Source organism: Phalangium opilio, unplaced genomic scaffold (genome assembly GCF_054372755.1).
Source record: "Phalangium opilio isolate 3A_F unplaced genomic scaffold, DU_Popi_V2 ptg000329l_1, whole genome shotgun sequence".
In the NCBI taxonomy this organism is placed as follows: domain Eukaryota; kingdom Metazoa; phylum Arthropoda; class Arachnida; order Opiliones; family Phalangiidae; genus Phalangium; species Phalangium opilio.
The window spans coordinates 2,747,786-2,773,899 of record NW_028324226.1 but is presented as its reverse complement, the minus strand read 5'-3'; the positions used below and the strand labels follow the sequence as shown (position 1 = coordinate 2,773,899).

General features: G+C 37.5%; 4 protein-coding genes across 6 annotated transcripts; 2 read left to right on the top strand and 2 right to left on the bottom strand.

Moving 5' to 3' along the window:
• Nucleotides 1-43: 43 nt before the first annotated feature.
• Nucleotides 44-2,991, top strand: Bap55 (Brahma associated protein 55kD). The gene is made up of 11 exons (XM_089859453.1): nt 44-203; nt 283-359; nt 426-597; nt 672-772; nt 839-1,031; nt 1,507-1,765; nt 1,850-1,964; nt 2,031-2,111; nt 2,498-2,593; nt 2,660-2,746; nt 2,821-2,991. Exons 1-11 carry the CDS (start codon nt 179-181, stop codon nt 2,899-2,901), a joined length of 1,287 nt encoding a protein of 428 aa, XP_089715579.1. The 5' UTR covers nt 44-178; the 3' UTR covers nt 2,902-2,991.
• LOC149610294 (uncharacterized) lies at nt 2,882-13,366 on the bottom strand. Of its 2 annotated transcripts, none has more exons than XM_089859446.1 (15): nt 13,217-13,366; nt 11,376-11,583; nt 11,215-11,293; nt 11,066-11,109; nt 10,810-11,004; nt 10,576-10,739; nt 10,383-10,498; nt 10,009-10,320; nt 9,907-9,940; nt 8,631-9,834; nt 8,208-8,558; nt 7,720-8,135; nt 7,261-7,641; nt 6,515-6,679; nt 2,882-6,441 (listed from the first exon to the last, which is right to left on the bottom strand). In XM_089859446.1, the coding sequence occupies exons 2-15, from the start codon at nt 11,517-11,519 to the stop codon at nt 6,339-6,341; spliced, it is 3,708 nt and encodes a 1,235-aa protein (XP_089715572.1). In that variant the 5' UTR covers nt 11,520-11,583; nt 13,217-13,366; the 3' UTR covers nt 2,882-6,338. The 2 variants fall into 2 exon arrangements, with proteins under 2 accessions (XP_089715572.1, XP_089715571.1); XM_089859445.1 differs by having other exon boundaries at nt 11,376-11,554.
• A 2,315-nt stretch (nt 13,367-15,681) lies between these two features.
• LOC149610292 (uncharacterized) lies at nt 15,682-26,070 on the bottom strand. The gene is made up of 11 exons (XM_089859449.1): nt 25,776-26,070; nt 25,289-25,407; nt 25,074-25,227; nt 24,898-24,998; nt 22,155-22,276; nt 20,920-22,089; nt 20,722-20,831; nt 17,166-17,300; nt 16,868-17,085; nt 16,193-16,308; nt 15,682-16,000 (listed from the first exon to the last, which is right to left on the bottom strand). The coding sequence occupies exons 1-11, from the start codon at nt 25,884-25,886 to the stop codon at nt 15,945-15,947; spliced, it is 2,412 nt and encodes an 803-aa protein (XP_089715575.1). The 5' UTR covers nt 25,887-26,070; the 3' UTR covers nt 15,682-15,944.
• LOC149610293 (uncharacterized) lies at nt 17,859-20,764 on the top strand. Of its 2 annotated transcripts, XM_089859458.1 has the most exons (3): nt 17,859-18,973; nt 19,052-19,097; nt 19,185-20,764. In XM_089859458.1, the coding sequence occupies exons 1-3, from the start codon at nt 18,887-18,889 to the stop codon at nt 19,733-19,735; spliced, it is 684 nt and encodes a 227-aa protein (XP_089715584.1). In that variant the 5' UTR covers nt 17,859-18,886; the 3' UTR covers nt 19,736-20,764. The 2 variants fall into 2 exon arrangements, with proteins under 2 accessions (XP_089715584.1, XP_089715583.1); XM_089859457.1 differs by having other exon boundaries at nt 19,052-20,764.
• Nucleotides 26,071-26,114: the final 44 nt, after the last annotated feature.

Sequence of the window (26,114 nt, the reverse complement as noted above, 5' to 3'; positions counted from 1 at the left end):
TTCAAAAACAGTCTTTAACGAAGCTGGAAACTACTACTACCATTTTTATTGCTCCTTGGGAGCGCTCCGCGAGGACCCGAAGGAAAACGCTATTAGTTACGTTGTAGCCCGTAGTCCGGGTACCAAGCTTCTTTATTTAAAATAATTTTACATACACAAACAAATACAGTATTTGAACATGAGCGGGGGTGTTTATGGAGGCGGTAAGTTCAATATTTGTAATTATTTATCAATGTAATACCTAATGATTATGGATACTTACTATTTTAATAATTGAATTAGACGAAGTGGGTGCGCTTGTCTTCGATGTTGGCCACTATTCAATCAGATGCGGATATGCTGGAGAAGATTCGCCAAAAGTAGGTGACACCAAAGTTCTTAATTAATTTTGGGTCATTATTTTAATTAAAAGCACGTCGATACAGGGCGAAATTCCGAGTAATGTCGGAGTCGTTGAAGAACCTAATGAAGGGATGGAGATGGATGCTAGCCAACACAATGATAGTGCAATATCTAAGCGATACTTAATTGATACAAACTCTATCCACATTGCACGAAAAGGAATGGAAATAACTACTTTCCTCAAAGATGGAATGAGTAAGATAAAGACCTTAATATCCTGTTCATAAGTGGGTGATAAAATGTAAATTATATAAAATTTAACATTATAGTCGATGATTGGGACATGTTTGAGAAAGTACTCGATCATATTTATGGCAAACACATTAGATCTGATTCGCATCTTCATCCCGTTTTAATGTCCGAAGCTCCTGTAATATTAAAATGAATTAAATATTGATCGTTAATTTGAATTATAATATTAATTTTTTATCCATAGTGGAATGTCAGAGCTAAGAGAGAGAAATTAACAGAGTTAATGTTTGAAAAGTACAATATTCCCGCCTTTTTCTTGGTTAAAAACGCTGTATTAGCGGCTTTCGCTAATGGTAGATCAACCGGTGTAGTAGTTGATAGTGGAGCGAGTCAAACCTCGGCTGTACCAGTTCATGATGGATACGTTCTTACTCAGGGTATTAACATGGATAAAGAATGCGCGTGCGGAAATTTGTTTTCACGCTATAGGATCGGAAACTCCCTATCTCGAACGACAGCTTATTCTGTATATACTCTGTTACAACATCGTTTGTCAGCACGCGCAAACCTAGTACTCTATGTAATCTAGCCTTGCGCGTGCTGACAAGAGACAAAAAACTTCAGGATCTTCAGGATTTAAAATCGTTTAAAATATCCTGAAGTTTTGTGTCTCTTGTCAGCACGCACAAGGTTAGATTACATAGAGACCCAGCTTTGCGCGTGCTGACAACCAATGTTGTAACAGAGTATATACAGAATAAGCTGTCGTTCGAGATAGGGAGTTGCCTATCCTGTAGAGTGAAAACAAATTTCCTCACGCGCATTCTTTATCCATGGTATTAATATATATATATATATACCGGTTCTTAACCCTGTTTTGCAAAATTAATAATACTCTAAGTCTTAATCTAGCCATTGTAAAGTCCCCATTGGCGGGAGACTTTATCACGATGCAATGCAGACAATTTTTTGAAGAAAACAAAATAGAGATAGTGCCTAACTACATGGTAGCCGAAAAAGAACCGGTTAAAGAGAGCGAACCCGCCAAGTGGACCAGAAAACCAAATATTCCCGAAGTTACCAAATCATGGCACAATTTCAAAGTTAAAGAAGTCATCCAAGATTTCCAAAGCACTTGCTTAACAATTCAAGATGGCCCTTATGATAAAGAGTTAAATAGAAAGAATTAATTAATTAATTAATTAATTAAGTCGTTATCAATGCTTAATAAAAAATAAATTTCATATTTAACTAGAACCGCGGAAAATATGCCAACAGTCCATTATGAATTTCCAAATGGTTACAACCAAGATTATAGCTACGAACGATACCAAATTCCAGAAGTATTATTTGACCCATCTAACATAAAAGTATAAAATTAAATTACGCGTTACTATTCAAAAACGACATTTAATTTTAATTGAATCCGTTTAAAGGGCGTCCCAGGGACCACTGTTATGGGTGTTGCTCAAGTTGTAACAACCAGCGTTGGCATGTGTGACATTGATGTCAGACCTGTAAGAAACAAGTAGTAATGTCATGAATCTATATAACTATGAATATACAGCTGCGTTACACTGTCTAACCTCTCGGTAAGGTTTGGGCGGGGCTTAGCGAAAGGAGACATCAGTCACGTGTCTGCTAGTGTTAGGAGCGGGAGAAGGAAGGGGGAGTCCGGGGGTGTGTAAATTCGAAACGTCACTTCCTCTTGTCTCGTGATTGGCTATTAGAGCTACGCAAAACGCGTCAAAGCTAGGAGGGTAACACCCAAACCAAATCGACATGATAGAAGGGGCATATGATAGAGCTGTATATTCATAGTTATATAGATTCATGGTAATGTGCCAGACCCGGTTGGTAATCAATACATAACCATTTGCCTCCCCTCCCTCCTTTGTTATAGTCTCTCTATGGCAGCGTTATCGTAACGGGAGGAAATACTTTACTTCAGGGCTTCACTGATCGATTAAATAGAGATCTATCAGCTAAAACTCCTCCTGTAATTGCAATTTGTTAAAGGATGCAAACTAAACTTGCAAAGCAATGCTATAGAATTTTCTTTCAGAGTATGAGATTAAAAATTATCGGAGCTAGTGGTACAGTTGAAAGAAGATTTGGAGCTTGGATAGGAGGATCCATTCTAGCGTCTCTAGTAATGGAATTAATTACTATTAACGAGAAAAAACTAAAGATAGTTAAACAATAGTTTTTTTTTGTTTAAAACAGGGAACTTTCCAGCAAATGTGGATCTCGAAACAAGAATATGACGAAGGCGGTAAAACACAAGTTGAAAGAAAATGTCCTTAATTGGTTTCAACTCTATATACATTTTTACCTTGTATTTGTTTTATGCGTGCCCTTAATAAACAAACTTACTCTCATTTTGTTACATACAAATGTTTTAAGTAGTTCTTTTAATTAAATTAAATTGAAAATAAATTAATTAAAAATATGAATTTTAGAACATTTTAGTTTAGGAGTATTAAAAAAAAGTTAATCACTCTTAACCATTAAGTAAAGCTTCAGTTTCCAAGGTTTCACGGGGTTCAAAATTAATCTAGTTAGTGTAGGCCTACTTAGTAAGGGACTGGCAAAGGAGTTTAAAAAGTAGTTTGTTTTACCAAGAAGTGATATCTAGTTTATTAGGGAGAAGGTATAAGACGCCTAAGTATTCGCGCGCCATAGTCCCAGTCCCCCTTTCAAAATACAAGGGGGGACGTAAAAGGAGAAGCCGGGCTATTTCGCTCGCCTCTCCTCAGTCGGAAAATACAAGTAATTTTCGTCATTCGCGTCGCGCTGACGTGAGTTTGTTTTCAAGAACCAATGAGATGCTGGCTGGTTGTAATTTAGAGGCGGCGGGGATTAACTCCGGACCTACTATACGTTTGGACAGGAGATAAAGCTGGAAATGTGGAGGCGAATTTATACCTTCTCCCTAATAAACTAGATATCACTTCTTGGTTTTACCATTCCCTAAAATTGGGAAAAGAAAGAAGCAACACTAGGAATATTTTATGGTGGTGCCATGATCCTTAAAGATCTGGGTTTCTGGGAGGTACTTATATCATATTCCTTTATCGCCGTCAAGGTGGGTCTTTGAAGGCGGGTGTAGAGGTTAAAACCGAATTTACATTTGCCTTACCATGAGCTAAACATCTTGAGCTTACTACAGTATCCATCCACTTCTCAGAGGAGACAGAGAGAGATATTCCAGTGTCACTTCTACTTTTTCCTGCGTTAATCAGAGGGAAATCGGCATGCTAACTGTGGAACGACTCAGGTCCGATGGAACGCTACAAATGGGGGAGGAATACTCGGAAAAATGGCGGACGGTTTACGTCAGACGAATCAGGAAGACCGCCCGCCATTTTTCCGAGTATTCCTCCCCCATTTTCTAGCTTCCTACCGGACCTAAGTCGTTTCTAGGTTAGCGAGCCGATTTCTCTGAGATCCTTGTTTTAAAATTAACAGTACAAAAATTATATATTCAAATAAGTACTTTTTTTTTAAATTTTCTACTACTACACCAGAAATAACTATTTATTATTAATAATAAAGATTCAAGAACAGATTGAACCTTTTTGGTAGAAAAAACGTTTAGATTAGAAAAACGATCAGTTTTCTCCATTAATTATTATAAAAAATTAAAAAGATATAAAATTTGATAGTCTAGGCTCTTTAGCACGTACTGGGAGAGCATGTGGAAAACTGTATTTGGCTGAGCACACTTTCTTCATACAATAATAATAATAAATTTTCCACTATAGAGTGCTGTCAGTTGTGACGTCAGATCCAAGGTTAAACGTCATGAGTCTGCCTTTAGCAATGGGCGGCCATGACAGTTACCGTTTTTTCTTTATGGGAAAACAGCATGGGTAACGTCACACCGGCGCTTATGACAGCACTCTATAGGGACTTGGCAATTCGGGGCTTCGGGCTTAACTCCGCCCCCAGCGCCATTATGGTATGTTTTTTTAACAAAATGAAAGATATATAAGCCCCTCCTCCTGGTATGTTTTTTTAGCACTAATGGAAGGTAGCCTGACGTTGCGTTGCATGACGTAGTACTGCCAAGTCCCTATTGTTTTCTTTAGCAATTTGTGTGTAAATAATGAATATTAATACGATTATTTCTGTTTTAAATTATTAGTTATCAATTTTTTTTAGTCATAAGTTCATAAGATATGTTCCATAAGTGTGTCACTGGTTAATGAGAGCTTGTCATGAAGTGACGTTGGTTTCGATTCTCCTAAATCGACGTTATGTAAGGCTTAGCACAGACTAAATAGGAAGATGGACTGCAAAATTAACCGCGTGTAGTCAATTCTGGTGTCGCTCTCAAACTAGCTCGAGCTGTAAGTCTCTAGCATTACAAAGTATAAGTAATCTCATACTTATGGAAGGAACATATCTTATAAACTTATGGTATAGTATAATCCAAAAATCTTTCAAAACATGACTTTAGCAGTTAAAACGTTGTACACTTTCCTATATGACATGAAGGCTCATATTTTGCTAAAGAACAATTTGGTAATATAGAGTTGCTGTCAGTTGTGACGTCAGATCCAAGGTTAAACGTCACGAGTCTGCCTTTAGCAATGGGCGGCCATGACAGTTACCGTTTTTTCTTTATGGGAAAACAGCATGGGTGACGTCACACCGGCGCTTCTGACAGCACTCTATTCCCTTTAATTAGGTCGATCAAAAGAATATGTTCTCTTTAGGAACTACGCTACGAAACCTTGCCAAAGAAGCTCGCATAAGCAATTAAGACTCGAATGTTTTAATCTACTTGATATCATAAGCTATGTTCCATAAGTTTGTCACTAGTTACAAACTGGAGCTTGTCATGAAGTGACATAGTTCATATATTCTCGTTAAGCGACGTCTGGTTAGACGCTGTCAAAGGCTTAATACAGACTAAAGAGGAAGATGGACTGCAAAATCGAGTGCAGTCGATTCTCGCTTAAGTCGTTCAAGAACTAGCTCTCAGTATTAGATCTGTCAAAGGCTTAGTACAGACTAATGAGGAAGATGGACTGCAAAATCGAGTGTAGTCGATTCTCGCTTGTCGTTCTCGCTCGAACTAGCGCGAGCTGTAAGTCTCTAGCATTAAGATTTATCATACTTATGGATGGAAACATATCTTATAAACTTATGATGATATTTAAGGTAAAGAAGGTATTAATTAATTATTAAAGATTTAAAAAATAAAGCACCAAATTAAATTAAATTAATAAAATAAATTATGTCAGTGAGGTAGTTGAGCAAATAACGGTAAATAATTATTTTCTATCGTACTATCTTGTTTTGTAACCCTTTCATCATTGAAAAACCCTTAAAAGATCTTTAGTTTTTTCAATTTAATTTAAGTATCTAGGCAAAAATATTAATGGTAATAAAATTAATTTTAACGGTGTATAAATAAATATTTAAAAAAAAATTAAATATTAAATATTAAATATTATTAATTAAAAAAAAATAATATAAAAATTAAAAACTACAACCTTCTACTTCCAAATTAAATTAATAAATGAAAGTATACCGGGAATTGTACTAAAAGTTATTATTTTGTTGTGTAAATTAAATGAATTAAATTAATTTCTAAAAATTAATAAAATAGAAAATAAAATACAATTTCCTTACCATAACATAAATATTAAATTGCTTCGAGCAATAATTAATTAACCAAGATTATATTAATTAATATATATAAAAAAAATCCCATGGTTAATGGTTATATTTTAATTATCAGATTTTTTGAGGCCTTCCAAACTTGAAACTGATGTTTCCGTTATAAATGCGTGTTTCAATAAATCACAAGCCATTGGTCTGGCCTCTGGGTTTCTAAACGAGTGTGAAAAGGTTAGTAATTAGGCGCCTGAAACCCAATTCATCAACTAAAAAAAGTTACTCAAACCTTCTCATAGCGCTGCCTATAAAATCCTTCGCGATGGGACTAAGATTAATCGGAATTTTTGGTTTGCTAGTGCCTTGACCAATAGCGTAGGCAGCTGAGAATGGAGGAAGTTCGTGCCAAGGTGGTTTCGTCTGAGCCATTTCAATGATCGTTGCGCCAATGCTCCTACACAATTATTTGTATAATTATTTGAAGGAATTGCATGCGTCTTAAAGGGAGGGTGAAGTTGAAAATCAAGTGATTTTTTATCGATTCTTCTACTAATTATAAGACCAGTCTGCATAGTGAAACATTCAGGAAATACCAATTCCGAATGATTTTAAAATTCAAATTAGGTTCAGATTTTAAGGATAATTTTAAAGAAGGTCCTCCGACCAATCGCGTAACGCCCTGCCTTCTTGTTAACAAAACTCTCGTGGCACGCATGCTCCGTGTCGAATGAAATTCATCACGAGATTTGATAAAATTTCCGGGCGACGTGACAATCGTGGCGCGAGACAATGAGCGTGCCACGAGAATTTTGTTAAATGGAAGGCCGGGCGTTACGCGATTGGTCGGAGGACCTTGTTTAAAATTATCCTTAAAATCTGAACCTAATTTGAATTTTAAAATCATTCGGAGTTGGTATTTCCTGAATGTTTCACTATGCAGACTGGTCTTAAAATTAGTAAAAGAATCGATAAAAATCACTTGATTTTCTACTTCACCCTCCCTTTAACAAAAGCTTTTCACACGTTTCTTTATACCAAATATCAGACTTCTCCGTGCAACCAGCTTGTTGTATTACTTCAGGGGCCATCCAATAAGGAGTACCTCGAACAGATTGTATATAGTGACTCGAATCTTGCAAATTCATATGTAAATGTTTGGCGCAACCAAAATCGATTAATTTGATTAAGCCTCCCGTTTCACTAGGCATCAGCATGATGTTAGCTCCCTTAATGTCTCGATGAATAATTTTACGGGAATGTAAATAATCAATTCCTTCCAGTATTTGTTTCGAATATCGACTGATTACAGTCTCGGCAAACTGCCCAAACTGCGTCAAATTATGGGCCAAAGACCCTCCTGATAAATACTGCATAAAAATGCTGACAGTCGCGCCTTCCAATTGGGTACCTAAATAACTATAATCGATGGATAATTAATACTCACCATTACAAAACCTGTAACTGCGCATGCCAGAGTCACTGTCAAAAACTAACCTGACAATATTTCGATGCTGCAACTTCTGTAGCATCTGAAATTCTTGTTGTATTTGAATATACTCTTCGGCCGCTTGTTGAGGAGCTTTAGCATTAAGTTTAACTTGTTTCACGGCTATCAAATCTCCAGCGTCAGTCAAACCACACCAAACTAGGCCAAAAGCTCCTTTTCCGAGTAATTTTCCCTTTGCCCATGAAATGGATAGTTGATGACATTGCGACTCTCCTTGAAGAGCGGCTAAGCATTCTTCTTCCGTTTTCCCTTCGTATTTTTTCAAATAGCATCCTCCATCTCCTATTCCACTAGCTTCTTCAATTGTAGGAACCAACGATCCCACTGGTGTTGGACAGCTGTCTGAAGACCATTGGAACAAGTCTGATTCGGAATCCAAAGTACAACAGGTGTCGGAAGAGTTCTTAGTAGAAACCAGACAACCGTTAAACTTCTCGTGATGGTGGACACAAAGAAGTGAATATAATCTATTTACTTTATGATGGTGGTAATGGTGGTGTTTTTTACCGCATTGCAAAGATGGAGGTGGTGTAAGAGGACAATCGTAAAGATGTTCGGGCGATTCATCTTCTATCAATATGTCATCTTCGCAAATGATGGGTGTTGTCAAATCATCCTTCCAGTAAGAACTCGCTCTTAGGTCATTATTCGAGTGACTCAAACCATTACCGGATAATCCCGGTAAAGTGGATGGTGGTTGGTGAATTCTGCCAAAGTTTGGAGTATCTTCATTAGGTACATAAATCCAAGAAGCGGCCGAAACTTGCGAAACACAATCTGAGCTAATTGAAGTATCCAGCGTACTGTTACTCTCGGAAGGAGTAACCTAGTGAAAGAAAACGTCCAAGCCAATGAAAGGAACGAAGCTAGCCAAGGAATGAGTTTTTATATCTAGTACCTGCAAACTTATCGCTCTAAATTGATCAACGACTTTGCTCATTGAAGGCTTTGTACTGATTTTGTGTCCGATTAAGGCTCCTTTCAATAGGTCGCTGCTATTGTCCTTTGAGAAATCAGAAGGGTGACCAAAATCTTTGCACTTTCGAGGCAATTTGCTGACTATCTTCGAAGCGTTTGAACCAGATTTACTACTTGAAGGTGGAAAAATTGACTGCCCTTTGACCGGAGAAATGGATTTAGTCGTTTCAACTTCACTGTCGCTTTTGGCAGTCTTCATTTTACTCCTTTTACAACCCCTAACACTAACGGAATAAGGATGTTTGTGCCTTTGACGATGACGTCCCCCGCCGCTATTATTATTGGATGATTGTTTCGAATCAATCAAAAAATGTACAGATGGTTTACTTAAGCCAATCAAGTCACTGTCAGGAAGATAATGAGGATGTTTCTTCATCTTTTGATAATCAGCAACCGTTACACTGTCTGGGGGCCTATGACTTTGATTCCCCAAGATGACGTATAAACTTTGAACTGATTTTTTACTCTCTGAAGTAAAATCATCCCTAAAATGACCACCCGAGCCTGGATTTTTACGACTAGGCGAATCATGAGAGAGACGCGAATGATAAACTTCACGATTGCCAGTTCTCAAACTTTCTCTTACTCCCGAGCTAGGTGATGAAACTGGGTTAGATACCACGTATCTTCGATGCTTTCTAAGATTCTTCCCACAGAGAGGCAAATTAGAAGATGTTCGAAGTACGTCCGGGATAGCCGAGACGACTTTCCCTTCATCGGAACTATCCGAATGAATTTCTCCTTCCTTATTCTCTTCAAGTTCACTAACAGGCGCGGAAATACCTTCGCAGTTTGTACAAGATCTGGATCGAAGTGGGCTAGAAGCTCCTCCTTTAAGATCTCCCGATCCAAATTTGGCAACGTTGATTGGGATTCTAGAAGGTAACCCAGATGGACTGGACCTTGCTGGAGGTGCTGATAAAGGTTTAGGATTAGAGGAAGACTCTCTAGATTGAGCGCTATTTCCTGGCAATTCATTGCCATTAGGTGATTTCGAGACGGCTAAACCTAAATGCATCGTGAAAAGAAGCTGCTTCTTGACACTATTTGAGCTTTTGTGTCGCCGACCATTTCTACTTTTGCGACAGGCTTTTAAATCATCCTTTCCTTCATTATGTTCCTCGCTTCGATCAATTGCAAAAATTTTAAGTCAACTTCTAAAAAAACACCATGCACTCGTCTTTTTATCAACTTACAAAGCTTCACCATCACGCAAATAATGACGACATTCTAATAATAAAAAGACCCATAGTGTAATGTTAAAAAACTTAAAATGTTATTCCTTCATATTGTCTAACCATTTGACGGAGAGCTTTCTATAACCGTAGCTCCTATAGCCGCTTTCAAAAGTGTATACATCTCTCTGTTGGCTGAACATTTTAACGGTGATAAACCACTATTTGTAACTGCCGCAACATCAGCTTTATTAGCTAAAAGAGTAGCGGCTAATTTAACATCGCCGTGAGAAGCCGCAATATGTAAAGCGGTATGTCCGGCATATGTTTGTTTGTTGACATCGGCACCATTTACGAGCAAAATTTCCGTGGCTTCTAATGACTTTGATTTAACAGCAAAGTGTAAAGGAGTAAAACTGTGCTTATCTATCGCATCTGTATAGAAAATATCAGATTTTTATTTATTGTCTACATCAAAACAAGGCTGGTATACTAACTAGGATCTGCGTTGTACTTCAAAAGGAGTTTAGTGACTTTAACGGCAAATTCTGAAACGTTTGTGACACTATAGTGTAGGGCAGTTCTACCTTGTTGATCTTTGTGATTTATGTTCCTAATGTATAATGGTAAACTTTCAAACTGCTAAGTCCGACAACATCCGAAAAAAATGAACCTAAACTTTTAACTTACGCTCCTGAATTAAGTAAACATCTTACAACCTCAGAAGGGTCATAATTATTCAGCAAATTTTGCTGGTATAATGCTTGGAAGACTTTCACATCTCTAGCTGATAAAAGGAGAGCATTAAGACCTTCGCCGTTACAGGCTTCTAGGTCAACTTTGTCATCATTACACTGAACAATTTAATTCGGAACGAGTCACTACACAAATTTAATTTGAAAATTAACCGCAGTTAATAATTACCAAAACTTGTTCCACTAAGGGTACATTGCCTTGCCACGCCGCTTGTTGCAATAAGGTTGAGGGACAACTACTTTTGGGAAGACAACTAAGCAACAATAAAGTGATTTCGGTCGTAGCTGCTACTTCTAAAGCACTATGTCCTTCAAAATTATGTAGAGTTGGATCTGCCCCTTTGTCCAGAAGTATAGATACTATCTATAAACGCGCGAGGTTAAGTGTATAAACTTCATATTGGAAGTTGCGTTGCAAAACCTACTTTAGCATGACCCCAAGCTGCCGCTACAACTAAAGCTGTACTCCCTATGATACACCATATTTAATTAGAAAAATACTATTTTTTAAAAAATTATGACCCGCTCCATGGTAAAAATTTTACCATATAGCTCAAAAAAATGTATAGTTTACCAGATTTTCTATCTCTGGCATTTATGTTAAATGTATGGGTGCATGACAGTAATTCTACAACCAATCCATGGTCACCATCCTACCAAATTAATAAATATACACAGTGAATTCAGGTCAGAAATGAAGCACAGTCCTTAGTAAAAATACAGAAAGATTCCTACCCTAGCTGCTGATACGAGTAACTGATCTGTTCTAGAAAAACGATGTTGAACTTCAACATCAGGAAGATTATTTTGGTGCCTTCTAGATTTGCCCGCTAAACCTTTGGTTGAACCACCCGAAACCTCTCCAGCATTCCCTGACATTCTTTGAAGTTACAAATGATTTATCCATTCACGTCCTGTTGAGGCCAATTTGTTTTCATTTTAACTGTTTTATTTTATTCTCTCGTCAATATGTTTTTTTTTTTTTGAAAAAATTAAGCCCTAAACGCCTTTTTTATCCTGGAAGGAGTGTCTGGCACGAACTAACCATTCAAAAAAAGGTGCAGGTAGGTTTGTTTTTTTTTTTTAATATAATTTTCAACACTGAAATGACATTTGACTAATTTACACTCTATGGGCAGTTAACATGGAGTGCCACTACTCTACGGGTCTTAAAGCACTCATAATGCCTGTCATTCCTCCCGGAACCACTGACCTAAATAAAATTTTCACTGGTTTGTTAGATACGCATGGTAGAGGCAGGATATTAAATTTATAATAACATTGGCAAACTATTTTTATTTTATTCGAATAAGGTAAAACTCATGTCAATAAAACAAAACTAATTAAAAATTTCATTCTCATGAATATTTTTTTTTTTTTTGCGGGAGGCGGAGAGGAAGACGTCGTCCATAGACCATTTCGGAAATTACACACAGACATAAGTTTATAAGGTATGTTCCATAAGTGTGTCACTCGTTAATGAGAGCTTGTCATGAAGTGACGTAGGTGAAACGTCATAGATTGACTTAAAGCGACGCCTAGTGAGGCCCTGTCAAAGGCTTAGTAGAGATTAAAGAGGATGGACTGCAAAACCGAGTGTAGTCAATTCTCACGTCGTTCTTGAACTAGCTCTCATTAAGCCTCTAACATTACGAAGTATGGGTAGTGACATACTTATGGAACATATCTTATAAACTTATGATACAGAGAAATCACCATACAGGGGCAAGACCAGTTAGACCACCATTGGGGTACTCTCCCTCTTGCCAAGAAGCACTGCTAGAGGCAGTAGAAGCAAGGAAGATCTTCTCCATCTTCCTTGGTAGAAGTTAGCTAGCCTCCCACGTGTAGTGAATACCCAATGGCGCCCTCTCCCTGTATTCTGGTTTCTCTGTATGTAATTTCCGAAATGGTCTATTGACATGAACTTGAGGAACATCATGAAACCAAAATGATAACCGCAGTTAAACAGGGTGCCCAATTTGATGCCACAGTGAAAAAACAGCAAACTATCCTCCATTTATATTTATGATGCATTAGTTTAGACAAGGTTAGGTTTGATTAAGACTTTTTTGATTAGGGTAGGGTTTGGTTTGGTTTACTTTAGATTGGGTTTGGTAGGGTCTTTCATTGTAGGGCTAAAAATAGGTTTAGTTTGCTTTGGTCAATCGGGAATAAACCTGCTGTCTCCTAGCTGACGTTGGGGACATTTTAACATTTATGCATATTTACAAGCAGAGAGACAATATGTGATTAAATTTGTAGTGTACTTTAATCAAATCATCTACAAAATGTTTCTATCACAATCCGTCCCAATAGGGTGAAGGGTCATAGGCAGCGCGTTTCAACTATTCAAGAACATACAGAATAATACGAGAACATGTTGTTGTGAATTACATAATTGCTATATAATTTGATTTTTGACTGAGCCCCATTAAGCCTTGGTCTTTCAAAGGTGACAAACTGCCAAGGCCTACTGAACCGAAGTTTTCAAAACGACTAGGCTTAGGCTAGCCAGTAGCCAGTGTCGACTATTCACTTTGCGCAATGATAATTTAAATATCTCATTTACTTACTCGCTTAGTCGTTTCCATTACTTCCTTCACAAAAGATCACAATTCACGTATTTTGTATTACAATAATCATAATATAAAGTTTAAAACAACGAAATAAATTACAGATTGTTACACATCCGCACCCCAGTTTTTTTTATTTCCTATGAGGTCCCTGATAGAGGGCGCGACCCGCCAGACAAGACGTTTCTGGCGGGAAAAGTTGACTTCCAATTTTCAACTTACTTGTCAGTTCTCAGTTGTCAGTCACTGCCTGTTGGTCTCGGACTTTCGGTGATCTGTTATAAAGCCTTATTTAAGTTTAATTTTAAATCACAAATTCACAGTAAATAATGTCTAGGCGAAATGTTAAAAGCCACGTCCTGCGTGATACTTTTTACGATATGCTTGCCATTCTCGGAATTGAGCAAAGTACTTGGCATAGAAAGTTGAACTGCTCAGGAAGTATTATCAACCGGAGTATGTTTCAAGTACCCAACAGTAACATATTCCAGGTAATTAGCTACTTTTTATTCTCTATCTTGGACACGAGAAAGTGCTCGGAAGATTTCTATTATTTGTGGCCAATTCCGGGGAAAAAGGAAGAGCAAGAGTTCCGTAAACTTTGTTTGTCATGGTTGACAACCTTGAGTCAGAAAGAAGGGTCGCATTTTCCAACCTTTACATCTTCCCTACTTTTGTCTCCTCGTCTTGATAAATTTTACCATTTGTATATGGCAGTTGCTAGAGTTGCCTTAACCAAAATGTTTATTGAAGAATATGGGCAGCAAAAGCTCTCGTTACGCTATATGAAATTGTTAAACACCGAATTTACTAGCTCATACTATGATATTTTGGTGTCTTCTACGCAGCGTTACGTAAAAATTTACAAATCTAGAGAGGCAACAGCGCAGGGCAGGCGTAATGCCTTCACATCCCACATCCAAGTTCTGGTGGAACAAAATCACCAACTAAGGAAGAATATATCCAAATATATTTTAAAGAACTCTGCGAAAAAACAATGCGAAGAAGAGCTTAAGAAATTGAGGGAGTTATGGTCAGGAGTATATGAACAATCTGTCTTGGCTCGAACAACTGGAATAATTCTAGAAAACATTTTGGGTCTAACTCAAACTTCCAACGTATTAGATGGCAAAGAAAATCTTATCAAGCCATCTAAAGAATTCATTCAAAAGCATAGAATGCAATTTGGAGCCGCTTCAGTTGATCAAATATACAAGGGCGAAATTCTCCAATTGGAAAATTTGTTAAAGACTGTAGCAATTGCATTTGAGTCTTACCATGAATTGCATAAAAATATAGTCCAAAATTTTCAACCACAGCAGACTCTAACCCACGCACCCGTCCTTGACGCTTTTGCGGAGTCTCATAGAAGCAATTATAAGAGCCTAATTGAAATTGACAACAAGATGGAATTGTACTTTCTCCCTAAAGTGCAAGCTGCAATTCAAGAACTAGAAAAGTACCAGGACACTTTGTCTATGTGTCAATCCCAAAATTCTCAGACCGAAGGAAGTTCTAAACTCAATATAATGAGGATGACCCCTAATTTCGATGGCATGCCTAGAAGAGACAATTTATGGACCCAATCTTTGAGATTTACTCCAATTGAAAAAGGAACTGATAAGCATCAACTCTTGCGTAAAGATTGTGACGTTGGATGCAGCCCAGAATTGCAAATTGCTAATAAACGTGAAGATGAAATAAAATCTACCAATACAGATTTAAATATGGATGTCACTCCCAAATCAACACTGAAACGAACCACGAAAATCCCAATCTTAAGAGGAAGCCAAATTCATGTTCGAAACCCTTCTGCGAAGAAGCTTAATGCTACAAAATCCCCTTTAGAATGCATCGAAGAGTCCGAGGGGTTTAAACCGCGAAACAAATTGAGAGATTCCCCTTTAACAAACACTTCTCGCAATTTAGCTTCAGCTTCTTCAACAATTACGCCTAAAAACAGGGAAACAAACGCCTTAATCAGAGACGAAACACCGGAAGTTACTAAAATAATAAAAACCATTAAGAAAAAGAGCCATAGCCCCTACATGATGTCTTGTATCAAGGAAATGAACAATGCATTTGATAATCCGTGGAGTTTCGTATTGGATGAAGATGAAGGAATTAAAAACAGACGGAAGTCAACAGATTTATTTAGTAGCTTGGATGATAATATTATGAACGAGTCTTTACCCGAATATGATATGATTGATTTTTTATCACCAATTAGGCCTACACCGCGCGATTCTAGTTGCGATTCAAGCTTTATAAAATCTGTATTCAACCAAGATACCCCTAATTGAAAAATTCTTATGACACGTAAACCATCAAATTCTTTATACAACATGTTGCCTAACGTTAAAATTTAATACCATTTTGCTTTTAATGAATTAACTTAATTAAATTAAATTACCCATTTACTATACTATTCTTAATATGTAACTAACATATCAATAAAAAACCTGTTAGTATTATTAAATGACTAAATGAGTCAGTTTTATTTTATTTTTTTACAAATGTTGCGAAAAAGATGAACTAAATTTGAAAACATTCTTTTTAGGAATGGGGGGGGGGTTATTGTCTTAAATAGTACGTTCAACTTCTGAGCAATATCTTATTATGATATTATTTACATTAAATTTAAAGGGACTCAAAAAATAAAAGTGAAAGAAAAGAAAACAACTTTCAAGACTTTCTACGAGACATTTTTTACATTGTTAGTCCATCCTCAATGTACTATAGCGACATCTTGGCCAGGAGCCCACAGAATTTTCAAAGATTCTCCTAATTTTGGCACAAATAATATTGAATACTTAGAGACTAAGACTTAAACACCATAAGTAAATAATATAAGGCAAAGTCTAGAATTGATCACTTAAGAAGATCAACAACTAAGGAGGTTGCATTCCCTTCAATATCCTAGGCTAACCCATCGCGCATTTCAAATTAATTAAAGATAAAAAATGAAATAATTACCGTATCTGACATTCGCCGATGACATTACTCTGACAGATTTGGTTCTCGACTGAGGAACTCTGAATTCTTTTCTCAGGGATGTAACTTTCAGTTTTGCTGGGTTCCATAAAAGACCACTGAAAAAATTTATTCACCACGGTAAGACCAAGGATGATGGGGAAGGATGCGAAATCTGAGAGAAACAGGCGCGCGCTAACTGTGGAACAGCTCATGTCCTGTGGGAAAATAGAAAATGAGGGAGGAATACTCGGAAAAATGGTGTGTGGTCTTCCTGATTCGTCTGACATACAGGGCCGGAAATAGGAAATTCAAAATTTCTTAGGGGTCACGTATCCAGTGACCCCACGTTTCAGTGAAAAATTTATATAATACATTGTACACTGCAGTATGCAAAAATAGTGTGGCTTATTCATAGCCAAGCTATCAAAACTTCGGAAAATGTCCAGTGACCCCCTTAGTTTTTAAAAAAATTATGGAACATTTTAAAATTTTATTGGACAACGCCCAATGTCCCGCGCTTATTTCCTGCCCTGATCAGGAAGACCACCCGCCATTTTTCCGAGTATTCCATCCCCATTTTCTAGCGTCCCACCGGACCCGAACTATTCCACAGTTAGCGCGGCAATTTCTATCAGATTTCGCATCCTGGTAAGACGTGGCCAAAAGATTTCTTACTTCTCTTTAATAAAACCAACATTAGGTCCTAGTTCTACTAGTTCATCGGTATCAATAACGTTATAATCTCCCGTTCCAACATTCCACTCAAATTTGAACCCAGTAAGGAAGACTTTACGAACGGAACTTCTCAGTTCTTTAGCGACTCCCTTTTGGCCAGCCATAGCCTGAACTTGCATGATAACTAACGCGATTACATTAAGAGATATCTCGCAAACCTAGTGGAGGGGGGAAACAAGTCAAAACATTTAGGTGGTACAAATTTTAAGAGCTTTTTTTTAGAAGCCTTCAATATTACATCAATAATTTGGACGTCATAATCAAGAAAAGCGAGGTATTTCTTTCGAGCGGTCTTACAAATCTCAGCCGCCATTTCGTGAGCAAATAGTTCAATGTCAAAGTTTAATTGGCCAACAGCTATAGCAGACCCTCCCTAAAAATATTTAAAAATAAAAATTCACTTTTGTTTTAAAATTTAAAAATTAAGACTAATCATTAATAGGTGATGAATGATTAGCGATAAAATATTCAATTGAAATATCATTATCATTGTGTAGACAGGAAATATAGTTCATTGCACCAATTATAATTTATGACAGAAAATAATAAGCCTTTTTTATATATTTAAAAATATAATAAATCTAATGAAGCGTTAGTGCCTATTAAAGGAATAGTCCAGGTAACATAACATAACATTATATCTTAACGATCGGCCTATATTTAAATACAAAAGGAAAAATATTAAAAAAGAAATAAATTATCTCTAATCACAAAATAATTAGCATTTAATTAGCCTTAAAAACTATCAAGGACTACTGCGCCATCCGCCATTGGTTTATTGGCGTCTGCTAGGCCGAACCACTTACCCCCACGGGTTTGGTTGGTTCAATTTAGCAGACGCCACTAAAATAATAGCGGATGGCGCAGTAGTCCTCGTTTTTAAGCCTCATTTAATGCTAATTATTTTGTAATAAGATATACATATCATTAGGCCTGTGCGGGTAGTGATTTTTGGGTTTCGGGTCGGGTACGGGTAGTTGAAAAAACTTCCAATCGGGTATCGGGTCGGGTACCCGGATTTCTAACGGGTACTCGAATAATTAGGCCTAGCTAAACTACCATTAGTCGGGTGCTTTTCGGGTAGCAAAAAATCATATCGGGTACTTATCGGGATGAAATACTTTTATTTGTGAAAAAAATAAGTGTCATGAAAGACTTGGATACCATTATGGCGAAAAGTACAAAAATAAGACGCTAAAGGTGGAATTCATAAACGTCGGACGCAACGCAATTTAGTACAGGCAAAGGCAGGGCGTCGTGCGCAAACTTCCGCCTTTTGCGCACGACGCCCTGCCTTTGCCTGTACTAAATTGCGTTGCGTCCGACGTTTATGAATTCCACCTTAAGCTATTAGCGAGGATTGAAATAATGAATAATACTGAGCAGTGAGCATTGTGGAAAAGTTTACTCAAACTTAAGATCTTCTAAGTTCAAGAAACTTTGCCAAACCAATACCCGATTGTCCTAAGCCTTGTCACGGGTAATGAGCGGGAAAAATTTAAATATTCGAATAATTTCGGGTATTAAGAAATTAAGTTTTCGGGTATCGGGTCGGGTACCCGACCCGATACCCGACCGGGTAATTTTCGGGTACCGGGTACTCGCACAGGCCTACATATCATTCATTTATTTTTTATATTTTTCCTTTTATATTTAGAAAAAGGCCGTTATTTTAAGGTATGTCATATTTCCTGCACTTTTCCTTTAAATATATTCGCAAAACTTTTCAGGAACTGAGGGAATACCACAAATAACAAAAATTTCACACTTCCTTATTGGTAATATCAACAAATGAAAATAAAAATGGCTTCATTAGAATATCGAAAGCTGGGTCATTCATTGTTTCCTAAATCAATATTTTGGATGACATTATTATAACGTTTCGGAAAAATTATGGTTATTTGTTGATGGAAACCCCACTAACAACAACGTTCATCAAGACTTAACGATTCCAACAAGATGAATATCCCCGTTGTAGCCGTCTTAGGATGGGCTTTAATATTGCTACAGCCAATGGGACTTCAAAGCAGCCCTTACGCTGCTCAAGTAAGTTTTTATAATTACTAAATAAACTAGCTCATGGATACGATAATCAACTTAAAATTTGTTAAATTCTAAATGCAGAACGAAGCCAAAAGGATAAGACCAGTCAGACCTAATGATAAGACAGGTACAACTAATTTAAATAACTCTAATGCTAGTATCGATCATGGAAGACTGTGGTTTTTTCCCTTACGGCGTACAACTTTAATACTAGAAAACAAAAGGACACCCGCACCGGTTCCCGCTATGTCGGAGACAAAACCTCCAGAAATAGAGGCGGATGAAGCTGATACCGTAACTGAAAAGGGCGAATACGACGACATCGAGAATGACATTACATTGGAGCTTTCAACTAACGATACAATGAATTCAAATTCCACTGACAGTGTCTATGAAGTTGCGATTGTTACATCTAGTACCACCGAGTCTAATGACGTAATAAATGACCAGCCTAAATCGTCGGATGGAGAGCAATATAATGACAAAACTTCCAGCAGCGAACCAACAACGAGAGAGGAATCTACGCCACCACCTGAAAAGCCAAGTAATAAAGATGCGGATCCTTTTCATCACATCACAAAATCTGTGCATTTGCATTGGGGGACTTTTGTTTCAAACATAAGGGATACGGCTATCAAAATGTGGAGATCCCTTTCAGAAAGGATGGAGGAGTCTTTGGCAAAAATGCCTATCATTCTAGAGGAAGATGATAAGGATACTAAAGTAGTTGAATCAGAAGAAAAAGTTCCTTCAAGGGGTAAATAGGGAGGCATTCCTTCAAGTTGTATTGTTTAATTTTTTTGCTACTGCTGTTGAACTTGCATTATATGGCTTTGGTTGCAAATTGTAATACAAGACCTTTCCCCTTTAATAAAATTAAAAAAAGAAAAAAAAAACTGCAATAGAGTAACTTATTTCCCATATACGGCAAAGTCATAACCCTATTTCTTTTAGCTTATTGATATCCCCCATTATAAAGTTTCCCCAACGCAGGGGATACACAGTTTACTTCCCATCTCTACCGAAATTACTCCATAGTCTCACCACTTCTTGTATGCCTTCAAAATTCACTTGTTTCAAAGACAGCGACATAACCCTCTATCTCTTACCTTAGTGATGTCCCCCCTTCCAGGGGCAAATAGTATTCTCTATTACAAAGTTGCCCAAAATGTATGGGATACACACTCCCCCTCTCTACCGAAATTCCTCTATAGTCTTACCACTTTTTGTATGTCTTCAAAATTCACTTGTTTCAAAGACAGCGACATAACAATCTATCTCTTACCTAAGTGATGTCCCCCTTTCCAGGGGCAAATAGTATTCTCTATTACAAAGTTGCCCAAAATGTATGGGATACACACTCCCCCTCTCTACCGAAATTCCTCTATAGTCTTACCACTTTTTGTATGTCTTCAAAATTCACTTGTTTCAAAGACAGCGACATAACAATCTATCTCTTACCTAAGTGATGTCCCCCTTTCCAGGGGCAAATAGTATTCTCTATTACAAAGTTGCCCAAAATGTATGGGATACACACTCCCCCTCTCTACCGAAATTCCTCTATAGTCTTACCACTTTTTGTATGCCTTCAAAATTCACTTGTTTCAAAGACAGCGACATAACCCTCTATCTCTTACCTTAGTGATTGATGTCCCCCTTTCCAGGGGCAAATAGTATTCTCTATTACAAAGTTGCCCCAAATGTACAGGATACACACTCCCCTCTCTACCGAAATTCCTCTATAGTCTTACCACTTTTTGTATATCTTCAAAATTCACTTGTTTCAATGACTTATAGTCGGATCCGTGTACCTCGAATGAAAGCACATTGTGATATTCAGTGCCAGCAGAATCCTCAACATCTTAAAAACGGCATAAAAGGACGACAGTTTATTACCTTGAAATACCAGTAATTCACACAAAGAAAAGAGGGATTAGAATACGCCACACCTTCGAATTGACTAGGGCTACTTGGGCTTTGTTCTAGCCAGTCAGCGAAATACTGAGAATTTCCCGAAACACACTGCCCTGATGATCTATGAGATTGATGAGAGTTTCCGGATTCTTGATCCTGGTTCAAACTATCAGCGAAACTAGAAGGGCGGCTCAAAGGACTGCCAAAGGAAGGCACGTCAATGTCTAAGGCTCCTTCACTGTTGTCAACCGTCTCTTCGTTAACTTTATTCGATTCGAGTTTCTTATCTTTAGGGGATAATAACCGGGGAACAACACCCATAATACGACCGAGTTTCGGAGAGATATTTTCTTTTTCAAAATGCTTGCTGAAATTATGAGTCACCACTTGGGGTGTCGGAATTAAGACAGTTGGTGATTTCTTAACCACTTCTTCCTCTTTGAGAGATAAATCTGAACACTCTATATCTTTCCACGCGTTATCCAATTGAATAGTCAAACATTTAATCTCGGGAATATTCTTTTCGTCAACTTCGGGTTTGATGTTCTCTTCTTTGAAAGAACAATCTTGGGTTATGACCAATTCTTTAAAGCACTCTTCAGTCAACTTGTTTCGTTTCGGGAAAGACGCCATTTCACCCCCTGTATCGTCCTCTTCCTTTTTAATAAAGGCTAAGCGACTGCGCCACTTGAGTATAATCTCTTTACCACATTCTTCGCATACTTCCGCACCCACACTGTCAGATTCGTTCGAGCTAGGTTCTTCAAAAGATTCCAACGAACTATAGTCACAATGAAACCAGTCTTTAGGAAGATTCTGTTCTTTAGTTGAGCAACAAGAACACGCGTTATTAACATCCATTTCATTTATACCCAAGCTACCGACAGCCGTCGCTGACGAGTAAGGTAAGGTATTTCTTTGTTGCCCATTTAGGAGAGAATTAGATATCTTAAGCTTTTCAGCGTCAGTCTCTCCGCATTCCCGTATTCCGATTGAAAGTATTCTAAGATTGTCACCCGAATTAATTATCACTAGTCCATTAATCTTCAAGGAGACGGTAGGATCAAATGGAGGGTAAGGGGATACTAGCATGTTTCGAGTATGAATAACCAAAGAGTGAAGCAAACAACACTTCTCATAATTCAGATACGGATAACCCGTTTCCGAATCAGTATCATTCTCTACACGCTCATTCAATTCCGTATCTGTACAAATGATACCCAAAGAACATTATTTATTGCAACATAGTCTTTCAATAAAAATAATTCACCAGGAACTCTAAGAGCTGAGCAATCACTACAAGGCTGTAGAGGTGGAATGGCAACGACCGTTATGTAATAACATTTCACTAAGTCAGGATCCAGTCTTGTTGAGTACATATTATTAGGTGTCCTGAAAGAAACGCTCAAGCTTGCTATTCTACATTTCACGAAATGATATCCCAGGGTTCATACAACTTTTGGAAAACAAATTTCCCTGAGTTTTCCAGGTTTTTCCCGTATATGGAATATTCCATGGAGCAAATGTTAACGAAGGAGGGTGGCAAATATGACTATTACATAATCAAAGGACATCCCCGTATCTCAAATATAACCAGAGTTATGAGCCTCCAAAGTATAGTGTAATGTTAATCCTATGGAGGGAATGTTCACGAAGGAGGGGGGCAAATATGACTATTACATAATCAAAGGACATCCCCGTATCTCAAATATAACCAGAGTTATGAGCCTCCAAAGTATAGTGTAATGTTAATCCTATGGAGGGAATGTTCACGAAGGAGGGGGGCAAATATGACTATTACATAACCAAAGGACATCCCCGTATCTCAAATATAACCAGAGTTATGAGCCTCCAAAGTATAGTGTAATGTTAATCCTATGGAGGGAATGTTCACGAAGGAGGGGGGCAAATATGACTATTACATAATCAAAGGACATCCCCGTATCTCAAATATAACCAGAGTTATGAGCCTCCAAAGTATAGTGTAATGTTAATCCTATGGAGGGAATGTTCACGAAGGAGGGGGGCAAATATGACTATTACATAACCAAAGGACATCCCCGTATCTCAAATATAACCAGAGTTATGAGCCTCCAAAGTATAGTGTAATGTTAATCCTATGGAGGGAATGTTCACGAAGGAGGGGGGCAAATATGACTATTACATAACCAAAGGACATCCCCGTATCTCAAATATAACCAGAGTTATGAGCCTCCAAAGTATAGTGTAATGTTAATCCTATGGAGGGAATGTTCACGAAGGAGGGGGGCAAATATGACTATTACATAACCAAAGGACATCCCCGTATCTCAAATATAACCAGAGTTATGAGCCTCCAAAGTATAGTGTAATGTTAATCCTATGGAGGGAATGTTCACGAAGGAGGGGGGCAAATATGACTATTACATAACCAAAGGACATCCCCGTATCTCAAATATAACCAGAGTTATGAGCCTCCAAAGTATAGTGTAATGTTAATCCTATGGAGGGAATGTTCACGAAGGAGGGGGGCAAATATGACTATTACATAACCAAAGGACATCCCCGTATCTCAAATATAACCAGAGTTATGAGCCTCCAAAGTATAGTGTAATGTTAATCCTATGGAGGGAATGTTCACGAAGGAGGGGGGCAAATATGACTATTACATAACCAAAGGACATCCCCGTATCTCAAATATAACCAGAGTTATGAGCCTCCAAAGTATAGTGTAATGTTAATCCTATGGAGGGAATGTTCACGAAGGAGGGGGGCAAATATGACTATTACATAACCAAAGGACATCCCCGTATCTCAAATATAACCAGAGTTATGAGCCTCCAAAGTATAGTGTAATGTTAATCCTATGGAGGGAATGTTCACGAAGGAGGGGGGCAAATATGACTATTACATAACCAAAGGACATCCCCGTATCTCAAATATAACCAGAGTTATGAGCCTCCAAAGTATAGTGTAATGTTAATCCTATGGAGGGAATGTTCACGAAGGAGGGGGGCAAATATGACTATTACATAACCAAAGGACATCCCCGTATCTCAAATATAACCAGAGTTATGAGCCTCCAAAGTATAGTGTAATGTTAATCCTATGGAGGGAATGTTCACGAAGGAGGGGGGCAAATATGACTATTACATAACCAAAGGACATCCCCGTATCTCAAATATAACCAGAGTTATGAGCCTCCAAAGTATAGTGTAATGTTAATCCTATGGAGGGAATGTTCACGAAGGAGGGGGGCAAATATGACTATTACATAACCAAAGGACATCCCCGTATCTCAAATATAACCAGAGTTATGAGCCTCCAAAGTATAGTGTAATGTTAATCCTATGGAGGGAATGTTCACGAAGGAGGGGGGCAAATATGACTATTACATAACCAAAGGACATCCCCGTATCTCAAATATAACCAGAGTTATGAGCCTCCAAAGTATAGTGTAATGTTAATCCTATGGAGGGAATGTTCACGAAGGAGGGGGGCAAATATGACTATTACATAACCAAAGGACATCCCCGTATCTCAAATATAACCAGAGTTATGAGCCTCCAAAGTATAGTGTAATGTTAATCCTATGGAGGGAATGTTCACGAAGGAGGGGGGCAAATATGACTATTACATAACCAAAGGACATCCCCGTATCTCAAATATAACCAGAGTTATGAGCCTCCAAAGTATAGTGTAATGTTAATCCTATGGAGGGAATGTTCACGAAGGAGGGGGGCAAATATGACTATTACATAACCAAAGGACATCCCCGTATCTCAAATATAACCAGAGTTATGAGCCTCCAAAGTATAGTGTAATGTTAATCCTATGGAGGGAATGTTCACGAACATTTTGCTCAATTACTCGGCCCCTGTTTGACGCAAATTTCCCTGATTTCCCTGAAATTTACTAAAAATTCGAAATTTCTCTGATTTTTCCTGAGGTTTTTGTGAACTATTTATTTCCCTGATTTTTCCAGGTTTTCCCGGTTTTCCAGGTTTGTATGAACCCTGTATCCACTAGCTTACCCATAGACTAAAAGTTTTGTGTCATCAGTAGGCCACTGACAAATTGTTAGGGTTAAATCATCCATTATCTCTTGATACCCAAACAATCTCGTTTCCCTGATCTATGATTTCAATTTAAGTGTCAATAAGTTTTGGATTTTACAGGAAAGCTAAATAAATTTTAAATATTCATTAACCTTTTCTAATGGACGATAAGGAACAAAGAGCCACCATTGCATATAGTAAATGCGGATATATTGGTCTATCATTTGATTTCCGCCTAAAAAACTATAGTGGCAGCTATAAGATAACAAAAACTGGCTATCTCTAGTAAAACCTAGAAATGTAAACCTGCGGGGAAAATGGTTAACGTCAACTAATGTCGGAATAGGCATTTTAAGCTGCTATTTACTCAGATTTCCAATCATCGCCCTCTATCAAATTTGAAAGGCTAAAAGCCAGCCTTCTTGGCAATTCTTCAAAAATTCTATGAGTTTGCCCTCTTCTTGGATCCTTGAAACTTCCATGAATCTATTTACAATGAAGTAAAATGCACAGGGGGTTTTGTTTTTTTGCAATATTTATGTAAACTAAAACTAAAGTTGTGCAAGAACTGATGGGGATGTGATAGAATTTAGGCAGTTTAAAGGGGTCATGAGGTGGTTTAATTTTAAAAAAACGAAAATGTAATAAGTCAATTAGAACAGGAAAAAATTGCTGCAAGCAAGTAACTCTCGCGAAGATAAGTTACGTTATTGTCACTGACATGTGACAACTGGTATAAACGTTTTACTAATTGCTTACAAGTTACTAGAAATTCCATCAAAACATTAAAGTATCCACGAAGAGTATATTATTATTAGTACACCCATTCATAAGTAATTATTATTAAAATTTACTTGAAGTAGATGAAGCTTTTCCAAAATGTTCGTCTTTTTCCTTTTTGATGTCCAAGTCCTAGGCTTAACGGACCTTTCATTATGAAGGTTTTGAGTTAGAGCTTCGCTCATTATAAAAGCCGATTAATTCTTATAATATCATTTTAAACTATTTTATATGCACTTTTAAGGCTGAAAAAATACAATACTTGAAACTTAAAACCACTTATTAAAATAAAAGTTATTAAAACCAAACGACATCCGACTCCGATCGAGAATACCAACACACACAATTCTCGTATAAAGCCCCGATTATTACTCGCTCAGTTTCGAATAGATGGCGCGAATCGCAATATTTCA